A 21,510-nucleotide genomic window follows, 5' to 3' on the forward strand; every position below is an offset into this window, starting at 1 on the left:
TCACCACTTTATTTTCCGATCTTTATTTTATTCTTATTTTATTCTAAAGTGTTTAGAAGTTTCTAATTTCAAACACTCGTCTATCAAATTCGGGGATATTTCTCTATTTTCGAATTTTATTTTTAATTGTTGAAAAACGCATAACAACAGTATAATTAAAAATTTTGTATTTATTAAATTAAATTAAATGTATAAATAAATAATGTATGTAATATTATTATCTAGTATACTAATATGGAAAATTAATACAAAATACTTTTATTTAGTGGAGTATTATTATAGTCATATAATGAAAAATAGTAGTAATATATAATAATATTAGATAAAACTAAAGACAGACCCAGTCATCCCTGTATTATTTGTTCACCGATTTTGGAAGCCAGCAGCATCACCATCACGTAGCCGCAAAGGTGGAGGTCTTGAATGAAGCCAATAAGTGTTCCGCAGTTGTCATCGATGAACTGCCAGATTGAATCCGGCGAAGAACAACTGAAATGGCTGCTCTCTCTGCACTTTCTACAAGTTTTTGCAGAAAGTCCTCTGGGATCCTCTCAATCGTCTTTTCTTTACCGTTTCAATGATCAATCATTTGATATCCCTCTCTAATTCGCTGATTCTCCGGTTGTTCCTTGTTGGAAAATATATGTCCGTGCAATAATCATGTTATTCAAGGTAATCGATTTATCTAATTTTGTTTTGGATGGATTGATCGATATTCGAAGATTATTACATATTCTGGGAACACCAAGAGATGCCATCATGGTAGATATGAACTCTTAGTAATGCCTTAATTTCTGAAAAATCTGTTGCACTTTGGGGCAGCTTTTACCAAAACAAACCTTGAAATTGCGCACCGAAGAATCTCTTCATGTGATAATCTATTGTGATTTCCACAGCTCCATGGTCGATATCATGATTCAAGGAAGCTACCAGTTTGAGAGCTGATTCAGTGATTTTATCCATCATTTCCTGTGACAATGCATTCAAGGTGTTCGGTGAAATGCTTGAGTGAAAAAACACAGAGAAAGAAATATAAGGTAAAAATACATACATACATAGATACATGGATAAACGTCAATAATATGTTAATTTGTGCATTGAGATTTCTGACATGAGTTGCCATTGTTTTTTCTTGCAAATAAAATGAATAATGAATCTAGTGGTGGTCCATTATTAAACGAGTTATATTACCTTTCCTCTTCCTTCCTTCATTCGTTCATTCATTCATTTCTTTCTATTTTAATTAATTCCCATTCACAGATAAATTTGGGGCTGCCATGGCCATCCTAAAGTCTGACATTAGCAGCAACATATTTGTAAGTAAGATTGATCCATCGATCGATTGATAAATAATTTCTTAATATATGTTCTATCAATAGATAGATAGATATGTGTTTGTTTGTTTTCTTGCTGTTATTTTTATTGAAATGCAATGAAATGAAATAATTTGGGCGGCAGAGGCTGGAATCGAAGTATTATGCGGATCTGACAAGATTCAAGTTGTTGTATAGCTTGGTGCAAGCCGAGGTGGAAGCTAACACCGCTAAAGACTCGTCTAGCTGCACCAATGGACTGCTCTGGCTAACAAGGTATGCATGTATGTATGTATATCTATATTTATTCATTCATTCCACTGGCTGATCTGGTTGTGCAGAACAATGGATTTCTTAGTGCAGTTGTTCCGCAACCTGTGCGAGTGCCAGGACTGGTCGATGCTGCAGTGCTGCAACAACTCCTACGCCATCACCTTGAAGAAATGGCGCGGCTGGCTCGCTAGCTCAAGCTTCTCGGTAACAAGCATTCCATCCAACAATTTATGTAGTTGTAGTAATGATCAGAAAGAACAACATAAGATTTTGCAAGTAATTTGGGGATCCATTTAAAAAAAATAGGTCGTCATGAAGCTTGTGCTGGACGGAAAGAAGTTTCTGAAGGTATTAGGCCTAGAAAAGAATGACTTTAAGGATATGAACAAGCTCTGCTCAGAATTCTCCCCCGTGTAACTTGGTGAGTAATTCTTTCTAGAGTTGTCATTGAATCTAGTGTAACACCCTAGCTGGCTCAAACCGGAGTGTCACCGCCACGCCACATCGAAAGGCTCGTTTATCAACCAACTAGTACTATGTTGTGGCGCTAAGGCTAAAATAAAACACATTAGTCTTTAAACATAATTAATGAGTTTCAAAACCATTTTAAAATGTAAAGTATTTATAGTTCCCCCGATGGATAATATGACGTGGATGCATCATTTAGGTATAACAAAAGCATCATTACCTACAAAAAGGTTGTAAGAAGAGAGTCAACACAACGGTTGAGTAAGCGCAATTAATCAAAGATAAATTAATACGGTATAATGCCACAAAATCATTTGAAGAAGATAATTTGAATAAGATGACACATATCACATAAAGATAACTCACATACACGAGTCTTTTAGCGCTTCTCTTATATCTCCTTTTCATTCACATCACGAAGAAAACTCTACTAGGCCTTATTAGGGTCGGATTTACCCGATTTTCTAACCTAATTACATCGTATGACATGTCACATAGTTACACATAACAAGCATAGAGTCACAACCCTCAAGGAAAGCTCCACAATGTGTATCTCAGGGTTCGAAGCCCAAAGTACATGTAAGTCAATTTATTTACTAGTTTGCGAGGGGTGCCAAACGGCCCACAAGCCTCTAGCCTCCAATATAACATACCAAGAGGGGATTGTATGCAATCCATCCCTCCATCACGGATGACGGTCTAAAGACCTTTTCATCGTGAATGACGGGCACCTCGGAATCACCCAAAAAGGGAACCCGCCATCTCGATCCCTCGACCTAGCCCATTCGGGGGTTAGCTAGTTATCCTAAAATACCGGTATACCCTCACGTGTTTGCAAGGCGCAGAGGTAGAAGGCTATGTCTTATCATCCTAACGATCGACGAGTTGATCGGACTCGACGGGTAGTTTCAACTACCAATTTGACCCAATACTCAACATGCTATTAGGAAAATTTAAAAGAGAGCTTTAATCTCAAAACATTCCAATTGCCAACATTTAACCAACCAAAAAGTAGAATTTTAAAACCCGACAAATTCGTTATAATTTCACTCTATTTTGTCGAATAAACATTCGAAAAATATGTATATCCCAATAGGCATAAATTTTTTCCAAAAAAAAAAAACCATAACTAAGTTAGGGCGAAACTAAGTTGTCAAACCATTTCAAAAAATTCTACGATTGTCAACTTAGAATACTATAATAATCTATTTTGCACTTTTTAACTCTATTTTCCCTCCAATATATTGGAACCATACAGTAGCATGATTACACTTTATTTAGTTAATTGAACCACATTTTATCAAAGTATGCTCAATCATATTAAACAACAGATCTCATAAAGAAATGTCTATCAAGATGATGGACCATATTGTTGATGAACATAATATTGATATATGTGTATTCAATTTGCACTTCTTAATTCTATTTTCCCTATTGTAAGTTTTCTGTCAATTCTAAGAATGTCTTGTATACAATTTGCTAAGGAATATGGTGATAAAAATGATATTTATTGATAGATGTGTAGATTGAAATTACTTTTGAGTTGTATAATTTTACTTCTTTCCGCAAATATGTGCAAACTGTTTTATTAGGTTAACATAGTTTGATATATCATAGTAATTTGATATTTTTGTGCTATGTCCTAAATTTAGTTAATTTATTGAATTTACATTAATTGTTGACTTTATTAGTAATAATCGCCACTTGGTGCTTCAATGATTGACGAGAGTCATCAGCTAGTGAGTAAATTTACTTATGGACAAAGTCTGTGAGCAAATTTCTTACGGACAAAATTCCGTGAGTAATATCGTGAGTAATTTACTTACAAAATTTTTCATGGATTTTTCTGTGAGAAATTACCTACGAGGTATATTTCTCGATCAAATTTTTCTGAAGAATGGATTTTTATAAAATAAGTACATAATAGCCAAAGAGACAAATAGTTTGAAATATTTAAAGTATATATAATATTAAGTTTGTTTTATTAACTATTTTATTATTGAATTGATTTTAACTATTATGCTTCAATAGCATTTTTATAGATGAAACCTTAGTATGAATATTGATTTGTAATTTATTTTTAGATAAAGTTAGTGAGTTATTAAGAAAAAAATTTAGGGTACACTCGAAAAATAATGCATGTCCAAAACAAATTTCTCTTGAAATTTTGGATAGAATGAATGAGCAATGGAGTTCTAAAGAATTTTAGGATATGGTTGAACGAAATAAAGAAAATAGAAAAAAAAAAAAAAAAAACCAGCAGCAGCTGCAAATCAATACCGTTGGGGGGGTCGATCCGTTGGCCATGTTCGAAATATTATGGTAATATTTAATTTAATGTAGTTTGTAAATATAAATTGTAGTATTTTATATATATTTGACAAAAAATTTAATGATATTTATCTTGCAGGCTGGCGAATGAAAGCACAATAAAAATATAATATTTCATCTCACAAAATATTAAATAAAAATAATATTTAAATAAAAATTCAAACTCAAACAAAAATCAAACAAACCTATATAACCTCTGCATTTGGATACAGGTGGACCTCATCCCTCCGGAATCGCAGCGGGCCTTCATCTTTAATAGCATTTTAGATATCACTGTGCTATAGTACTATGCCATTGTTGACTTCAGTATGCATCAACGCATAAACGGTCGAGTTCATGATGCACAACTCACCAACCTTTGCAAACAACAATGCGAATAATCTCTGAGATCACACTAAATACGAGCAGTTAAAATTGAATTAAAGGTCTAACTTACAACCAAAAGAAGCAAAACTTCACAAATTCAATCCAATACATATCCCATCTTCCATAGTGGATTTCATCATTTTTTTTACATGTGCTAATGGAAGGGTGACATATATCTGTATGGGAAAAAACCATAATTATCTAGAAATATTATGTGTTATTACTCATCAATGCGAAATTTACCTATAAAAGAAGATGTTCGGTGTTGTCGAATGGCGAGCACTTACAGATGATTTCGTCCGTGCACTATCCAAGTTCTTTCCCTTCTCTCATAGTCGATCTATTCGCCCAAAGATGAATAGCAAAATTCGACTTGTTAACATCTCTACATGCTTGGATTTGAAATATAGAAACATACATTTGAACGATCATATCTTCTTTTCCGGTGTTTTGCAAAAATGTGTTGAACAACAATCCGATGCTTTGCATAACCCTACAACACAACAAATATTTTCAAAAGCTAAATATACAAAGGTAAATTGATCACAAATAATGAAAAGACAACTACTTAATTTCCTCTATATATCCATCAACAACATAAGAACACAATGACATCTGCGACGAGCCTTATCGTGCTAGTCTTGATGCCATTATCATTTAGCACAAACATGAAAAGATAAAATAGTAATAATACCGTAGAATTATACGTATGCAAAACCAAAATCTATGGATGAAGATATATATATTCTCATATCTACAAAGATAAAATAAATCATACGCCTTGCAGTGCCCGATTGTGTTTTCCATCTTGCTCTCCGCCAAATTGCAGAGGGACATGCATTGGTGCAATTTTTAAAAAATGTAGAAAAAAACTTAAGCTTTTGAGTTTTACGAATTTGGCTATGCAAACACAAAATCTAAACACATATACATATCTATATTCACACTTTGAGCTGCCACCATTTTATGGCTATCAATACTGTTCTCAAGCACATTGGTGCTCACATATGTCGCTGCGAACCTGATTACAAAGTATGTATATTCATTAATCACTACTTTTATAGATCCCTACCTTGCAGTAGAATTTAATTCATCCCCAAATCCAACATTGATCAGCAACACAAGAGATCGAAAAACAAGTTATTGGAATATTATTTATTTTGTTTGTTTATTTTATTTTATTCGTTTTGGATTATGCCTATAAATAGGCCTTGAATTTATGATTTATGAATAAAAAAATTTTCCCAAATTTTAACATGGTATTAGAGTCCAATTTTAAAAACTCAAAACCTTAGCTGTCGCTATTGTTCGCTGCCATCCGCCGGGCCCTGGTGGTCGCTGCCGCCACTGTTGGGACCGGCACCGTCTAGAAAACTCGTACCCTGAATTTTACCGCCAACGGCGGCGCATCCGGCCCACATGCGCCACCGACGCAAATCGTGGCGTTGCCCTTTGTCCGCCGCCACTGTCTTTGAGCCGCGCATGGCGGTGCATCGGGCTGTCTCCAGCCGCTGTTTTTGGCTGCCGCCTCCTGGCTTGATTACTTACATCCTGATGTAATTGGTTTTGTCATTGGAGTTGATTTGATTTCGTGTCTGTTACTGGCATGGCTTTCTCAGTTTAGAATATCGTGACTCTCTTGCATCAAGTTCTTGCTTCTAGTTTCTTTTCTGTCATGGACAATTCGTGGTATTTTAATTCCGGTTGCTACCATCATATGACACCTACACTCGGTCTCTTGATTGGTTTGCATCTCATGTCATCTTCAATGTCTATATAGACTAGTAATGGGAGTCACATGGATATAACTCATTTATGATCTGTATCTCTACTATTTATATACCTTTCTGATACTTACTGCATTCGTCAATTGACTTTAAATCTTGTATTAGTTGAGTAGGGACTTCCTGTTACTTTTCTTCTTCTGTTGTGAAGGTTCAGGATCTAAGTACGGGTCAAATTCTTGAGATAGGCCGAAAAGTGGGTCAACTATTTAAAGTACAGTCTTTGAAAATCCGTCCCTGTAATTTTTCAGCTGCTACTACTCATACCCCTCTTACTTTCCTTTCTTCCCCTAGTCTCAAGTGGCATATTCATCTTGGTTATGTGTCTTTCTCAAAAATTCAGTCTCTCGTTAGTAATGGTCATTTGGGTTTTACTCGTTTTGAGTCATTTGATTGCTTACAAGTGGGTCAACTATTTAAGGTACAGTCTTTGAAAATCCGTCCCTGTAATTTTTCAGCTGCTACTACTCATACCCCTCTTACTTTCCTTTCTTCCCCTAGTCTCAAGTGGCATATTCATCTTGGTTATGTGTCTTTCTCTAAAATTTAGTCTCTCGTTAGTAATGGTCATTTGGGTTTTACTCGTTTTGAGTCATTTGATTGCTTACACTGTCATTTGGGCAAACAATCAGTCTTATATTATTTATAAACTATGTCGGTCGCAAGTAAACCATTTTCCTTGGTTCATTCTGATATTTGGTGTCATTTCTATGTTCCCTCTACGAGTGGGTGTCGTTATTATGTCATTTTCCTATATTTATTCCCATTTTTCATGGATATATTTTTTGAAACATCGTTCAAAATTACCTCAAATTCACATTCAATTTGCTCACATGATTAGAACTCAATTGTTCTGTTCCATATAGACCCTCTGAACTGATAATGTCCTTAAGTATAGAGATTCTACCTTATTAAGTTTTCTCTCTGCTAAAGGTACATTGATTCAGCATACACCTCTCAACAAAATGGTCACGCTGAGCACAAACATTATCACATTCTAGATATTCTCCGTGCGTCTCTTTTATCTCCCTCTTGTCATGATAAGTTCTGGGGGGTAAGTTGTCCTTACTGTTTTCTACATCATAAATTGTATTCCCTTCTCTCTCATCCATAATAGTACTTCTTTTGAATGTCTATATGGTCAGCAATTCGATTATAGTATACTTTGTCCCTTCGGTTGTGTCGGTTGTCTTTATCCCTCCGCATAAACGTTCCAAATTGGAACCTCGTGCGCGTTTATATTTTCTTCTTGGTTATGGGGTAGAGTATAAAGGTCATAGAATTTGGGATCCGATCTCTAAACGGTTGCATATATCTTGTCATGTTATCTTTTAAAAGAGTATCATGTTTTTCATCCTTGTAAATTTCCTGTCTCATCTATTTCTGGTTCACCTTCATTCTTGTCGTCATATCCTCCCTTGTTTCTTGACCATGATTCTACCACTCAATTTTCGCCTCGAAATTCTATTCCATTTGAGACTTTTGATCCACCTACGACCTTGTTTCTAGATGCTAATCAGTCTTTGGTCCATGGACCTGTTATACCTCGTCGATCACATCGAGTAAGTCATTGACCTAGTCATTTGCATGATTATCATTGTTACTTTGTCATTTTATCTTATCATGAGCCTATGTCATTTTTGTGAGGCAAGTGATAATCCATTGAAGAAGCAAGCTATGGCTGAGTAATTGAAGGCTCTAGAAAAGACTCACACTTAGGATTTAGTGGATTTGCCTTCTAGCAAGACACCTATACGGTACAAGTGGGTTTTCAAAATAAAAACTAATTCTGATGGTTCCGATGAGAGCTACAAGGCTCTTCTAGTTGCTAAGGGTTATTCTCAGGAATATAGAGTTGATTATGAGGAGACCTTTGCCCCTGTTGCTCGTCTCACTGCTGTTCGTTGTCTTCTTGCCGTTGTTGTTGTTCGTCGCTGGTCCCTTCTTCAATTAGATGTCAAGAATACATTCTTACATGGAACTCTTTCTGGAGAAGTTTATATGACTCCCCCTCCAGGTTTCCCATCTTCTGAAAAGGTTTGTACTTACACCGTGCTTTTTATGGGTTGATGCAGGGCCCTTGGGCCTGGTATGCCATATTAACCTCTGTGCTTTTGGAGTTTGATATTACCACACACGCTAGATTACAGTTAATTTCTTTGTCGCTCTTCCTTAGGATACTTATCCTATTGTTTTATGTTGATGATATGATCATCACAGGAGATGATGCGTCTGGTATTTCTGATCTACAGACATACCTTAGTCAACAGTTTGAGATGAAAAGCTTGGGTTCCCTTCTTTACTTTTTGGGACTTGAAGTATCTGATTCTTTTTATGGTTTCTTTTTGTCTCAGGCTAAGATACCTGATATCTTATTGCTCGAGCTGGTCTCACAGACTATCAGGTAGCCTACACACCACTTGGCTACGAGGTTCGACTTAACCATTACGATGACTCTCTTTTTTATGATCATACCCTATATCATTAGCTTGTTGGGAGCTTGATCTATTTTACTATCAGTCGACCAGATATCGCTAATGTAGTTCATATTGTAAGTCAATTCATGGCTGCTCCGAGGATCTTTCACCACTTTGTTGTCTTACATATTCTTTGTTATGTGAAAGGTACTCTCCTGCATGGTTTACATTTTTCATCTAACTCATCTTTGACTCTCAGCGCTTACTCTGATGCTGACTGGGCTGGTGATCTTACCGTTCGTTGTTCGGCCACTAGTTTCTAATTTTTCTTGGGTGATTCTCTCATCTCTTGGCGCAACAAGAAGGAGACTTTAGTTTCTCGATCGAGTACCAATTTCGAGTATCGTACTTTTGCTGACTCTATTTTAAAACTTTTATGGCTTCATCGATTACTCACTGATCTTGGTGTTTCTTAGTCATTTTCTACGGCTTTTCACTGCGATACTCAGAGTTCTATGAAGATGACTTACAATGATACCTTCCACGAGCGCACCAAGCATATTGAACTTGATTGTCACTTTATTCGACACATGTCTTCGGTGAGTTGTCCATCTCGTTCCGGTCTCCTCCGCAGATTAAACAACATATATCTTTACCAAGTCTCTTCTTCGTAGCCGCTTCCGACTGCTCTTGCGCAAACTCAAGTTGGTTTCTACAACGCCTATTTGAGTTTAAGGGCAATGTTGGAATATTATTTATTTTGTTTGTTTATTTTATTTTATCCGTTTTGGACTATGCCTATAAATAGGGCTTGACTTTATGATTTATGAATAACACAATTTTCCTAAGTTCTAACACAAGTCAAACATAAATACTTCAATGTTAATAACATTGAATGGCTAATGGATTATACAATACCAACCAACTTGATAAATTTATCGACAGACAAAACGTTAAAATTTCCATTTAAAATATTAAGAAAATAATATTTTTATTCATAATCTTATATCAATTATTTATTATATCATATCAAAAGTTATTTTGATCAAAATCTTTAATAATCCTAATATCTAAACACAAGTTAAGAACTTAAAAAGAAACGAACCTTTTTTGGATGAGTTTTGACTCTCATTGATTTTGTGTTCACGGTGTGTTCTCTGGTGAGGTTATCCAATATCCAACGAGCCCTTCTATAGTTCCTTTAGTTGTTATATATATTAAGAAATATTTTATAAATTATGTTTGTTGTTGTTTAGTGTTTAGGTTTGGTTGGCACTTATACCCCATCAAGGAGAAAAGGCTCAACTGCGACTTGAAAAGGGACATTGCACGAGTAAAAAATCTAGTCCAAGCATTGGATCCACTGTAGCAGCAGCCCAAAGCATGGGAAGCAAACCATTTTATGATTTTATTGGCACGTCCATGGGCTTCGGTGCAACTGGGGTGCTGTTGGGAGCTCCACCAGCTGTGCAGGGTTCTAAACAATGTCAGGAAGGCTAGAATGTTAGGCACTGGTCCGATGTTCACCCAACTATTGTTTATCCAATCTTTGGAAATCCTGATGTCTTTCCTTTTTATAGACACAAACATTTTCTCGATAAGAATTAATAGATCAAAGGCCAAACTATTGTATATGTTCGATTTTACCGGGGAAGTAGATCTGAATTTATCGCATCCAAGTATGATGCCTTCCCACCACTCATCTATCTGTCAATTCAAAATTTATATAATAAAAGTACCAAAATATTTCAAAATAAACTAACCCCAAATTATTTGATAGTAATATTACAAATATGATAAAGTGTTTTTTTAGTTCTCTAAGTGGACCTCTTTATAATTTTAGTCCCGTAATTGGAGTATGTCGCCAAGTAGTCCCGTAAGTGAAAATTTTTTGTACTTTTAATCCTCTGGCGCCGGAGATGCCTACGTGGTACCCGCGTGGCTTGCTGGAGGACACGTGTTTGGCAGGTCAGCGATACCTGGTTGACATGTGATTTTTTTTTTTTGCACACATGTCTGATAGGTCAGCGATACCCAATAACAACAATATCTTCTTTGTCAGGTAGTTTTCAAATCGATGACCAAGAACAAATAATATTTCTAGATAATCATCAATATGAACTAAAATTTATCATTTTCTCCTGCGTGTAGATGTGTCACCCTTCCATTAGCACGTGTAAAAAAATAATGAAATCTAATATGGAAAATGGGGTATGTATTGGGTTTAATTTGTGAAGTTTTTTTTCTTTTTATCTAAGTTAGACCTTTAATTTTACTTTAACTACTGGTGTTTACCATGATCTCAGAGTTTATTTGAATTGTTGTTAAATAGAGGATCAATGCTCTCATATACCATGGTTACTTGCAAAGGCTGGCGAGCTGTTCATCAAGGAGTTGATAGTTCGTGCCTGGATGCATATTGAATTCAACAATGGCGGAACACTACAACACAATGAAATCGAAAATGCTATTCAAGATGAAGGCCTGTTGCAATTCCAGATGGATGAGGTCCACCTGTATCCAAATGTTGAGATTATCTAGGTTTGTTTGATTTTGATTTGAGTTTGAGCTTTTTTATTTGAGTTTTAATTTAAATAATATTTTGATATAATATTTTATGAGAGAAAATATTGTATTTTTATTGTGAATGATTGATTTTAGCTTGTTTTGATTCTCATTTCTCACATTATCCTTGTAAGAGCATATATATATATATACATAAATTACAGACATATATATATATAAGGATGAAAAGTTGGGCAGGTTTCAAGTCCAATATTTTATTTTTGTAGTGATCAAGGAATTTTAAAATTTCAAACCTAAGCATATTGATAGTTAGAAATCGCATGCGTTAAATGTTCATGTTATATGCGATATTCGATTGACTTTGATTGGATTTTGCCTAATTTTGGTGCGTATTGTTTATTTCTGACATGCAGAAAAAAAAAAGACAAATTTGGTGAATTTGGAGAAAAATAAAAGAAAAAAAATCAGCATTGGACAATCAAGTTAGTCAGGACCATGACTAACCACACCTATTGACGTGAGAATTTAATTAAAGGCCTAAAAGCCCAGCTACAAAATAATTAGGGCAAAAATTAAATAAAACGAGGAGGGATCACGAGAGAGAACGGCCAGATACGCATAAGAACAAGAGACTGACTAACTCATAGATAGCGCAGGAGCAAATCGAGAAGATTTTCCTTCCCACTATGACTTTATATTTCTCTATTGTTCTTTGTTATTTGATTATGGAGTAGATACTTTTCTGGTTTAAGGGATGATAATGTTTTGGTTCTTTTGTTTTGGAGATTCTTAATTTTCTTTATAAAAGTTCTTTTTATTATCAATATTTGTCTAATTCTATGAATAACGCTTGTTATTGTTAGATTGATTGAATATTTTGGTACCGATATTTGAATTAGCTTGATAATCTAAAGTCAATTCAAGTAGGATATCCGTAATTTTATTTGCACTTAAATATATAGGTGACAATTGAGTTGAATAGTTCCTTCTGGGGGTTAGACAATCAAATCTAATTGCTCCTCTTAGGTAGTAATTGTTTGAATTAGATTTTTTCTAGATTAGAATGCGATTAGACAATATTTCTTATGGGTGCACCTAGGTTTATTTGTTTAATTAGGGGTAGTTAACGGTCATACTTTAATTACCTACACTATAAAGAAAAATTGGTTATCAGAGCTTGTTGATAACTATAACCAATTTATTGATATTTTAATAAGAATTAACTTTATTGAATTAATGATAAAATACAAGTACCATAATTACATTATCGCTTGAGCCAGGCACCCCTTAATACCTAATTCTCCTTAATTTAATTGTTTTCTTGTTTTATTTTCATTAGATAATAATAAAAAAAAAAAATTTCCCCAATTATTTACTGCATTAGAACACGAAAGACTGAATCACACAATCCTTGTGAAGACGATCCCTTCCCTTATATTACATTAAATTGTGATCACGGAATAAGTGAAATATTTGATTAACCGTGCGACAGATCACATACAAACAAATAAAGGAGCTAAAGGTAGCGCCCTACAACACCATTATTTTTTAAAAGAAATAAAATTATAGCACAAGATTATTAAACAATATTAAAATAATTTATATTACATCAATAACATATTTAAATACATCAGATGCTGTTATTTATTACACTACTTTAGAATGGGCCAACTTTAAAATATTGGAGCTCATAGTGGAATGGTCAAAATTTGAAAAACGAAGAATATTTTCACCTTTAAAGTGTATGTCACCGAAAGCTAATCATATAAAAAATATTTTCTCCGTCCATCTTAAGGTTCACATCTTCTTTTTACAAGCAGATTATGGAATATTAGTATTTTAATAATAATGAGTAGATATAATAGTATAAAAATGAAATCGCTTTACATATAAATAAATGTATAATGAAGTGAGTAAAATAATCATAAATGTTAAAAAATGTATTATAATCAATGGTAGAGTCTATAGTAACTAAAAAGAGAAATTAAAATTTGGAATTGTACATATAAAAATAGAAATATATAAACTCGGAGGGAATAAAAAATAAATGTCGTGCTAAAGTCCATAGTGCAGAAAAAAGAAAAAAAAAAAAAAGTTGAAAAAGGTAGCACTACCCATTTTTGAAAATAAATAAAATTAGAACACAAGATTATTTAGCAATATTGAAAATATATATTACATCAATGACATATTCAAAAAATATCAGTACTTTTATATCTTTTATAATTTATAATATTGTAACATTTTTTTGGTTAAATAATAATCATAGAGGATAAATATAAAGGACTTAAATATAAACCTATATAATCACAAATTGTGTTTGGTTTGATTCTGCATACAACAGAGGGTGTGAGGGAGCTGGCGGGTAAGTCTAAAGTTTCTCAATCCTCTGGGTTTGTTAGCTCGATCTCGGACCTCATACGATGTGGAGCGGCTGTAGGATGCTTTTCGCGCTCTATATTTCCAATACCTCCATCTGTGTTGAACTTTCGTTTGGAAAAGTAGAACAGCCCCGGTTGGTTAGAGCTCAATTTACAAGCCCAACGATGAGGGGGCTTTGGGTCTACCATTGATTTTTTTATTTGTCAAATTTAAAGATTTTCTGTTTTTTTTTTTTATTTATTTATTTAAAGAAAAGGTAATTCTAGAATATTCAGATTCATATAATTTTTATTTATTTATATTTTAAATTTATTATAGATTCTTTTTTCTATATTAGCTAAAGTACTAAATATCTTATAATTTACTATATTTATTTCTTATATATATATATATTCCTAAATATATTTCTTTATATATTTTAAAATTCTTTTATTAAGTTTGTTACATATATTTTTATTTTCATAAATATTTATTACATTCATTTTACATATTTTACTTTAAAAGTTTATAATTACTATATTTTATTTGTATTGTTTTCTATTTCAAATAAAAACTTTACTATTTATCTGGCAAATCTTTTAAGATATATTATTTTTTTTTATAAAATATCACATTAAATAAAAAAAAAAGTCAATTTTGAAACATAATTGTAATACTTGCAAAATTGTAACACTTGCAAAATTGACCCATAACAATATAAAACTTAGCTCTTGTATCAAGTTTCTTTGGATTCTCCAATCCCATAAAGAGTCTCTTTGGGTTCAATGGATGCATCACCGCTACTTTCCCATGGATCTCTCAATGTCCAAGATGAAAACTTGTTGTTATCGCATTCTTTATACTTTCAGTGGTCCTAACCATTACAGTCCCTTTCGCCACTGTAAATATGCACTTAACTCATCCTGCTATATGTAAAACATAGGAAAACATTGATTAAATTAGCATCACATGTAAATATTAACCTTTTCATGCATACAAAATATATCATTCAATAGCTATTTTAACCAAAATATTTTCGAAATCTCTCCACCCATCAGCAAAACAAAATTAACTTGAAATTGGTCTCCACTATATCTAAGTCTATGCTTAAGATGTTTGATTTCAGCGCATGCCATGGGGCGACTTCCAAAACCCCTTCCTTGTCTACAGCCTGTGCTGCTACTTTCACCACCACTGCAGTTAATTTCTTTGAATCTGCTACCTTAGACGTATGTTGTGCGGCTGCTGCAGAGGTTTCCTCGACCAACAGTACCACTGCTGAAGTTTTGCTGCGCAACCGCAATAATTTAATTCTCCATTCTCGACTGTGCAGAAATATGTCACAAATAAAAATGAAAACCAGAACATATATTTGTCCAAATTGTTTCACATATGATGCCACTTAATATTGTTGCATATATATAGAATATACAGTAGCATAACAGACGACACAACTCCAAAGCATCTTGCAGTATGCTTTTAAATATACATAGAACCTTAACTTTAGATCAAGGCTCTTGTTTCTCCACTGTTTACACAATGCTTGAAGAAAGCAAGCACCTACCTCTACAGCCTTTATGTAGTTCAAGAATGATTGGAAGTACCAAAACTTGAAAGCAATGGAAAAAACAATACAACTGTATACAAGAATCTAGGGGGAATGGCTTCTTGGGGTGACAATCGTCAACGAGATGAAGCTGATCTTTTATTATATGTATTGGGCTGCACTTTCCTAATTTGCCTGGAAAAATTTCACTCATCAACGAGATACGATGATCTTATATTATATGTATTGGGGTTCCCTTCCCTACTGCGCCTGCGAAAATGTCATGTAAGGATAAAATTTCAACGCAAGCTACTAGGCAGAGTAACACACGTATTTCATTAGGTTATAAGCCCTGAAACAGAGGCAAAGACTAGTTTTCAATAGTTGAGCTATTGCTATATATGCTGATTTGCATTTACGAATGATGTGAACTTGCCAAGGATAACAGTTCGGATCGAATTCCACAAGAATAAGTAACAAAAATATTGTAGATTTGGATAGAGTAAGGGATGGATGGCTATATATATATATCTATGGAGATAAACTGGACTCTCTTGAATTGAGAGGTAGTCGGGAAGGCAACACGAGAGATCAAGCTCACGTATCACAATCCTCTAAACAAGCTGACAATACAAGCTAAGGCAAGAATAGTTCCAGTACTATTCGAGAGGCCACGACTTGTTTCAAATCACTCGAAACAACTCGATTTGGGGATATGAAACTGTAACCGAATCGCTCAAGATTACACTTCAAAAAGGCACAAGAATCGCTCTTGAAAAAAAACTAGTTTATAAAATCTCTTTGTGGAATGAATAATGTTACAATGATAATCATGGGTCCTTTTATAGAGGAACCATGGAAATTTAAAAACAAGAAAGTACACTCCTAAAGGAAATAAAATCATATAGGGAATAGTTATTATAATTAGCCTTATTTAGTATTATTGACCCATAATTCATGGCAATCCCATGATTATTGGTAATCCCTTGATCTATGGAATTCCTTCATTCAGGGGATATTGATTCATGGGATCCCTTCAATTAGGGATAGTAATTTAGGGGAGGTCCAATGCCTTGTAAGGTGCTCCTGGCCTTATGGTCCTTGGGACTTGTGATCCAATTTCCAGAAGAATGCATGGTTTATTTTGATCGTCGTTGTAGAGTTCAGCAGTGGCATCCCTTTGAAGTTTGACACACTTTGTTATTGCCAATTGAAATTTACGGGCTCGGCTCCTAGTGATTGGTCCAGGAGGAATTATGATTGGGTCCAATTCCGTCATGATGGTCACATCATCCCCCCTCTCTTGAAAAGGTTGTCCCATCAACCTCTCGTCACCTACATCAAACGGAGACAAGTCAGAAACATTAAATGTAGCATGGACATTATACTCACCTGGGAGGTCTAGTTTGTAGGCATTATCGTTGATACGTTCAACGACTTGAAAGGGACAACTTAGACTTGCGTTGTGCCGGAAATCTCTCTTTTCGTAAGTGAAGCCACACCCAATCACCGGGTTGGAAGACAATCTTCTTGCGGTGACGATTAGCAGCTTTTGCATTCCGCGCATTGGTAGCGTCAATTTCCTTTTGTACTGTCTTATGAAGCTCCTGAATCTTTTGTGCCCGATCCTTGAAATTAACATTTTGTCGCTCACTACATGGTAGTGGCAATAGGTCAACTGGAGAAAGTGGGTTGAAGCCGTACACTACTTCAAAAGGGGACATGTTAGTAGCACTATGGATAGCACGATTATATGCAAACTCAACATGAGGGAGACAACTTTCCCAACTACGCAAATTCTTTTTGATAATACACCTAAGGAGAGTGCCTAGGGTGCGATTTGTTACTTCCGTTTGACCATCTGTTTGTGGGTGATATGAGGTAGAAAAGAGGAGTTTTGTCCCTAATTTTCCCCAAAAGTTTTTCCAGAAAAAGCTTAAGAATTTAGTGTCCCTATCAGATACAATCGTACGGGGAATTCCATGCATTCTAACTACTTCTTTGAAAAACGAATTAGCAATATGCATTGTGTTATTCGTCTTATTGCAAGGAATAAAGTGGGACATTTTTGAAAACCTATCGACAACAACCATGATAGAGTCCTTACCTCCTTTTGTACGAGGTAGCCCCAAAATGAAGTCCATACTCAAATCTACCCAAGGTGTGTCGGGTGTAGGCAGGGGCTTATATAAACCATGTGGTAGCGTTGTGGATTTGGCTTGTCTACATGTAATGCAACGTGTAATGTGTTGTTCCACGTCCGCACGCATCCTTGGCTAATAAAATTTTTCCTGCAAAATTTTAAGAGTTTTGGTGGCTCCAAAATGCCCCATGAGTCCACCTTCATGGACTTCGTGAGTTAAAACAGTTCGAATAGAACCTTGTGGAATACACAACTGGTTAGCCTTATACAAATAGCCCTCATGCAAATAGAAATCTTTAAATCCAGTGTTGGCACACTTATTGAAGATGTCAGAAAAATCTTTGTCATTTGCATACAATGATTTTACCTGTGAAAACCCTAGCAATTGAGAAGTGAAAATAGTAAGAATGTGAGTGCGCTTAGAGAGTGCGTCAGCTACGAAATGATCCTTACCTTTCCTAAATTTTATCACATAAGGGAATGTATCAACAAAAGAAATCCATCTGGCATGCCTCTTAATTAGTTTAGCCTGAGTTTTTATATGCTTAAGGGACTCGTGATCTGAGTGGATAACAAATTCCTTTGGCAAAAGATAATGCTGCCATACCTGAAGTGCACGAACCAAGGCATATAACTCCTTGTCGTAAGTTGGGTAGTTCAAGGCTGCGCCACCTAGCTTCTCGCTGAAGTATGCAATAGGTTGGCGATTTTGCATTAGAACGGCTCCAATACCCACACCTGAAGCATCACATTCAAGTTCAAATGTTAGTTCAAAGTTCGAGAGTTTAAGAATTGGGGCATGAGTTAACAAATATTTCAACTTGTCGAAGGCTTGTTGTTGCGCTTCTCCCCAACTAAACAGTTCATCCTTGCGAATAACAACAGTGAGAGGGGCTGCAATAGTACTGAAATCACGAATAAACCTTCGGTAGAATCCCGCCAAGCCATGGAAACTACGAACTTCACGAACAGTAGTAGGGACAGGCCACTCCTGGATGGCTCTGATCTTATCCTCATCGACTTGTATTCCCTGTGCGCTAACAACATAGCCAAGGAATAGACAACTAGAAACACAAAATGCACATTTTTCAACATTTGCATAAAGTTTGTTCTGCCGCAATAAAGTGAAAACTTCTCTCACATGCTCAATGTGTGCAGATAAGTCCTCACTATAGATCAAGATGTCATCAAAGTAAACAACCACAAACCTTCCTATGCAAGGTCTAAGAACATGATTCATCAATCTCATAAAGGTACTAGGGGCATTAGTTAAGCCAAAAGGCATGACAGTCCACTCAAACAGCCCTAGCTTAGTTTTGAAAGCAGCTTTCCACTCATCTCCTTCTCTCATTCTTATCTGATGGTAACCACTTTTAAGGTCAATTTTTGTAAAAAGAGCAGCACCCTGAAGTTCATCAAGCATATCATCTAATCTAGGAATAGGATGTCTATACTTAATAGTAATTGCATTTATTGCTCTACAATCTGCACACATATGCCACTCACCATCCTTCTTTGGAACGAGGAGTACCGGTACAGAACATGGACTAAGGCTCTCACGCACCCAGCCTTTATCTAACAAGTCCTGGATTTGCCTTTGGATCTCTTTGGTCTCATCTGGGTTGGCCCTATATGCCGGCCTATTTGGCAATTGAGCGTCAGGTATGAAATCAATCTGATGTTCAATACCACGGATTGGGGGCAACTCGCTTGGTAGTTCCTTGGGTAGTACATCAGAAAATTCCTGCAAAATAGGATAGAACTCTGGAGGCAAGTTAGATTGCAAATCATAAGCTGTAAGGAGATTAAACTTACAAAGCAAAATGTAAATCCTATCACTCTCATCCTCTCCAATGGATCTAATATCCTTTCGAGTGAGAAATATGGCCTGGTCACTGTTCCTCCCCATTTGGGAAAGGATATCCTTGGTAGGTACTCCTTTACTTTTCTCTCGTTTTTCTGAGGGGATCACTCTTGGAACTCGCGATGGAGCGGTCATAGACGAACTTGCCATGGAATTTATGTCTGCCTCTTGTATGGAGCTTTGAGTTCCCGTTGATTTTGAGACGTTCTCCATAGCATCATTTCTTGAACATGGTTTTTTTGTATCACTTCCTGATCCGTGTGGGCTTCTTGGGGGGTAAGGGGAGTCAAAGTGATCTTTTTGCCCTCATGTGTGAGCGTAAAAGTATTTTCCTTCCCAAAGTAGGTGACATTGCGATCAAATTGCCAAGGCCGTCCAAGTAGTATGTGGCAAGCCTGCATTGGCACAACATCGCATACAACCTGGTCCATATAACCACGAATTCGGAAGGTTACCTCAACTTGTTTATTTACTCGTAGTTCCCCATTATTGGTCAACCACTGCAATCGATAGGGTCGCGGATGGGGCTTGGTGACAAGGTTCAACTTTTTGACCAATGTCTCACTAACCACATTGGTGCAGCTTCCGTTATCAATTATCATGCTGCAAATCTTGCATTCGATTTTGCAACGACAGTGGAAGATGTTCTCTCTTTGCATTTGGGTTGGTTCCTCCTTTTGAAACGTACTAAGAGACCGCAGAGTTACCACCGTGATTTTGGAGTATTCATCATCTTCTTCAACAGTACTTTCCTCACATTCAAGAATTTGCTCACCATCTACATCTCCTTCATCGTCGGTGACGACTTCACCCGCATCCGTCAAGATCATGGCCTTCTTGTTCGGGCACTCAGAGGCATAGTGCCCTTTCCCTTGACACCGAAAACAGGTAATTTCACGGTTTCGGGGATTCTTGCCATGGACATATTCCTTTTGTGGGTTTCGAGTTGTGCCAACATGCGCAACACTTTTTCCCTTGTCAACATTAGAAAATTTATTGACGTTAGTATTGGGGATACCTCGGGGCTCCAGGATAGTTTGGGTAGACCGGGGTGGTGGTCGATTGAAAGAATCCGCTCGCCCCTTTCGCTTGCGTTGTTTCTCCAATAAAATCGCACGTTGGAGCAATTCCGACAAGTCAACATACGGGTGTAGCTCTAGAGTATCCCTCAAATCTCGGTTGATTCCACTCATGAATCGAGCCATGGTTGCTTCAGGATCCTCCACAATATCAGCCCGCATCATGGCTGTCTCAAGCTCTTTGTAATACTCCTCTACACATCTATTACCTTGGGACATTTGTTGAACTCGTTCGTGCAGCTCCCTCCTATACCAGGATGGTACGAATCGTTTCCTCAGAGCCTTTTTAAGCCCATCCCATGTGGTGATCCGGGCCTTCCCTTCTCGCCTTCGTTTCGTACTTAGTTGTTCCCACCAATTAAGGGCATAGTGGGTGAACTCCATTACAGCAATTCTCGTCCATTGCTCATCATCATATGTAGAGCAATCTCGAATCAACTCCATCTTCTTCTCCCAATCAAGATAAACATCCGGGTCAGAATTCCCATTGAAAGAAGGAATGCTGAACTTCAAGTTCCTCATAGGATCTTGATTTCGGTTGTCTCTATTTGGAGGGGGTGGCTCCCATTCTTCATCAAAATTTTCAGAAGCGTCTTCCCTACCTCGGTATATAGGATTCCGCCTTGCAGATCGACTAGCGTCGGGGGCGGGTCGGCCCTGCTGTCGCTCAGTTGTCAATTCCCGAATAGATTGAGCAAGATCAGCCAACATTGAGTGTACGGTGTCCATCTCGTCAGTAAGTTGCTTCGTGAATCGTGCTTCCAATGCTTGGATAGCGCTGCGATTTGAGGATTAGGGCGCTCGTCTGGGTGTCCTTCACCTGCCATCAAAGAAAAAATGTAAAATAACAAGGGTATATCCTCACACAGGTTTCTCCTCTCTTGAATCGCGCTCTCCGGTATGTAATGATCTCGCCACAAACACTCTTTCACTCCGCTCGTGTTTCACTCACTTAAATAAAACTGGTCAACGACCTAATGCAATTCCCAAATCAAGAAATTTCAAGTAAAAAAAATCACAAGTAATTAGACCTTCAGAT

At 36.2% G+C, this 21,510-nt stretch overlaps 1 protein-coding gene and 1 pseudogene across 3 annotated transcripts; one reads left to right on the top strand and one right to left on the bottom strand.

Moving 5' to 3' along the window:
- Nucleotides 1-372: 372 nt before the first annotated feature.
- On the top strand, nt 373-9,477 carry LOC127266725 (glycolipid transfer protein 1-like). 3 transcript variants are annotated; one of them, XM_051297084.1, is made up of 7 exons: nt 373-672; nt 897-1,037; nt 1,261-1,316; nt 1,459-1,589; nt 1,655-1,790; nt 8,890-8,966; nt 9,212-9,230. In XM_051297084.1, exons 3-6 carry the CDS (start codon nt 1,278-1,280, stop codon nt 8,941-8,943), a joined length of 360 nt encoding a protein of 119 aa, XP_051153041.1. In that variant the 5' UTR covers nt 373-672; nt 897-1,037; nt 1,261-1,277; the 3' UTR covers nt 8,944-8,966; nt 9,212-9,230. The 3 variants fall into 3 exon arrangements, with proteins under 3 accessions (XP_051153041.1, XP_051153040.1, XP_051153042.1); XM_051297083.1 differs by having other exon boundaries at nt 8,890-9,477; XM_051297085.1 differs by lacking the exons at nt 8,890-8,966; nt 9,212-9,230 and adding an exon at nt 1,893-3,612.
- A 6,962-nt stretch (nt 9,478-16,439) lies between these two features.
- On the bottom strand, nt 16,440-21,200 carry LOC127266731 (uncharacterized; annotated as a pseudogene).
- Nucleotides 21,201-21,510: the final 310 nt, after the last annotated feature.

The sequence above is a fragment of the Andrographis paniculata genome, unplaced genomic scaffold (genome assembly GCF_009805555.1).
Source record: "Andrographis paniculata isolate CXL003 unplaced genomic scaffold, ASM980555v1 Contig77END, whole genome shotgun sequence".
NCBI classification, from domain to species: domain Eukaryota; kingdom Viridiplantae; phylum Streptophyta; class Magnoliopsida; order Lamiales; family Acanthaceae; genus Andrographis; species Andrographis paniculata.

Coding starts and splice junctions, on each gene's coding strand:
- LOC127266725 (XM_051297085.1), top strand. CDS start 1,278: ATGGCCATCCTAAAGTCTGACATTAGCAGCAACATATTT. Junction 1,317..1,458: donor ACATTAGCAGCAACATATTT/GTAAGTAAGATT, acceptor TTTGGGCGGCAG/AGGCTGGAATCGAAGTATTA. Junction 1,590..1,654: donor GGACTGCTCTGGCTAACAAG/GTATGCATGTAT, acceptor CTGGTTGTGCAG/AACAATGGATTTCTTAGTGC.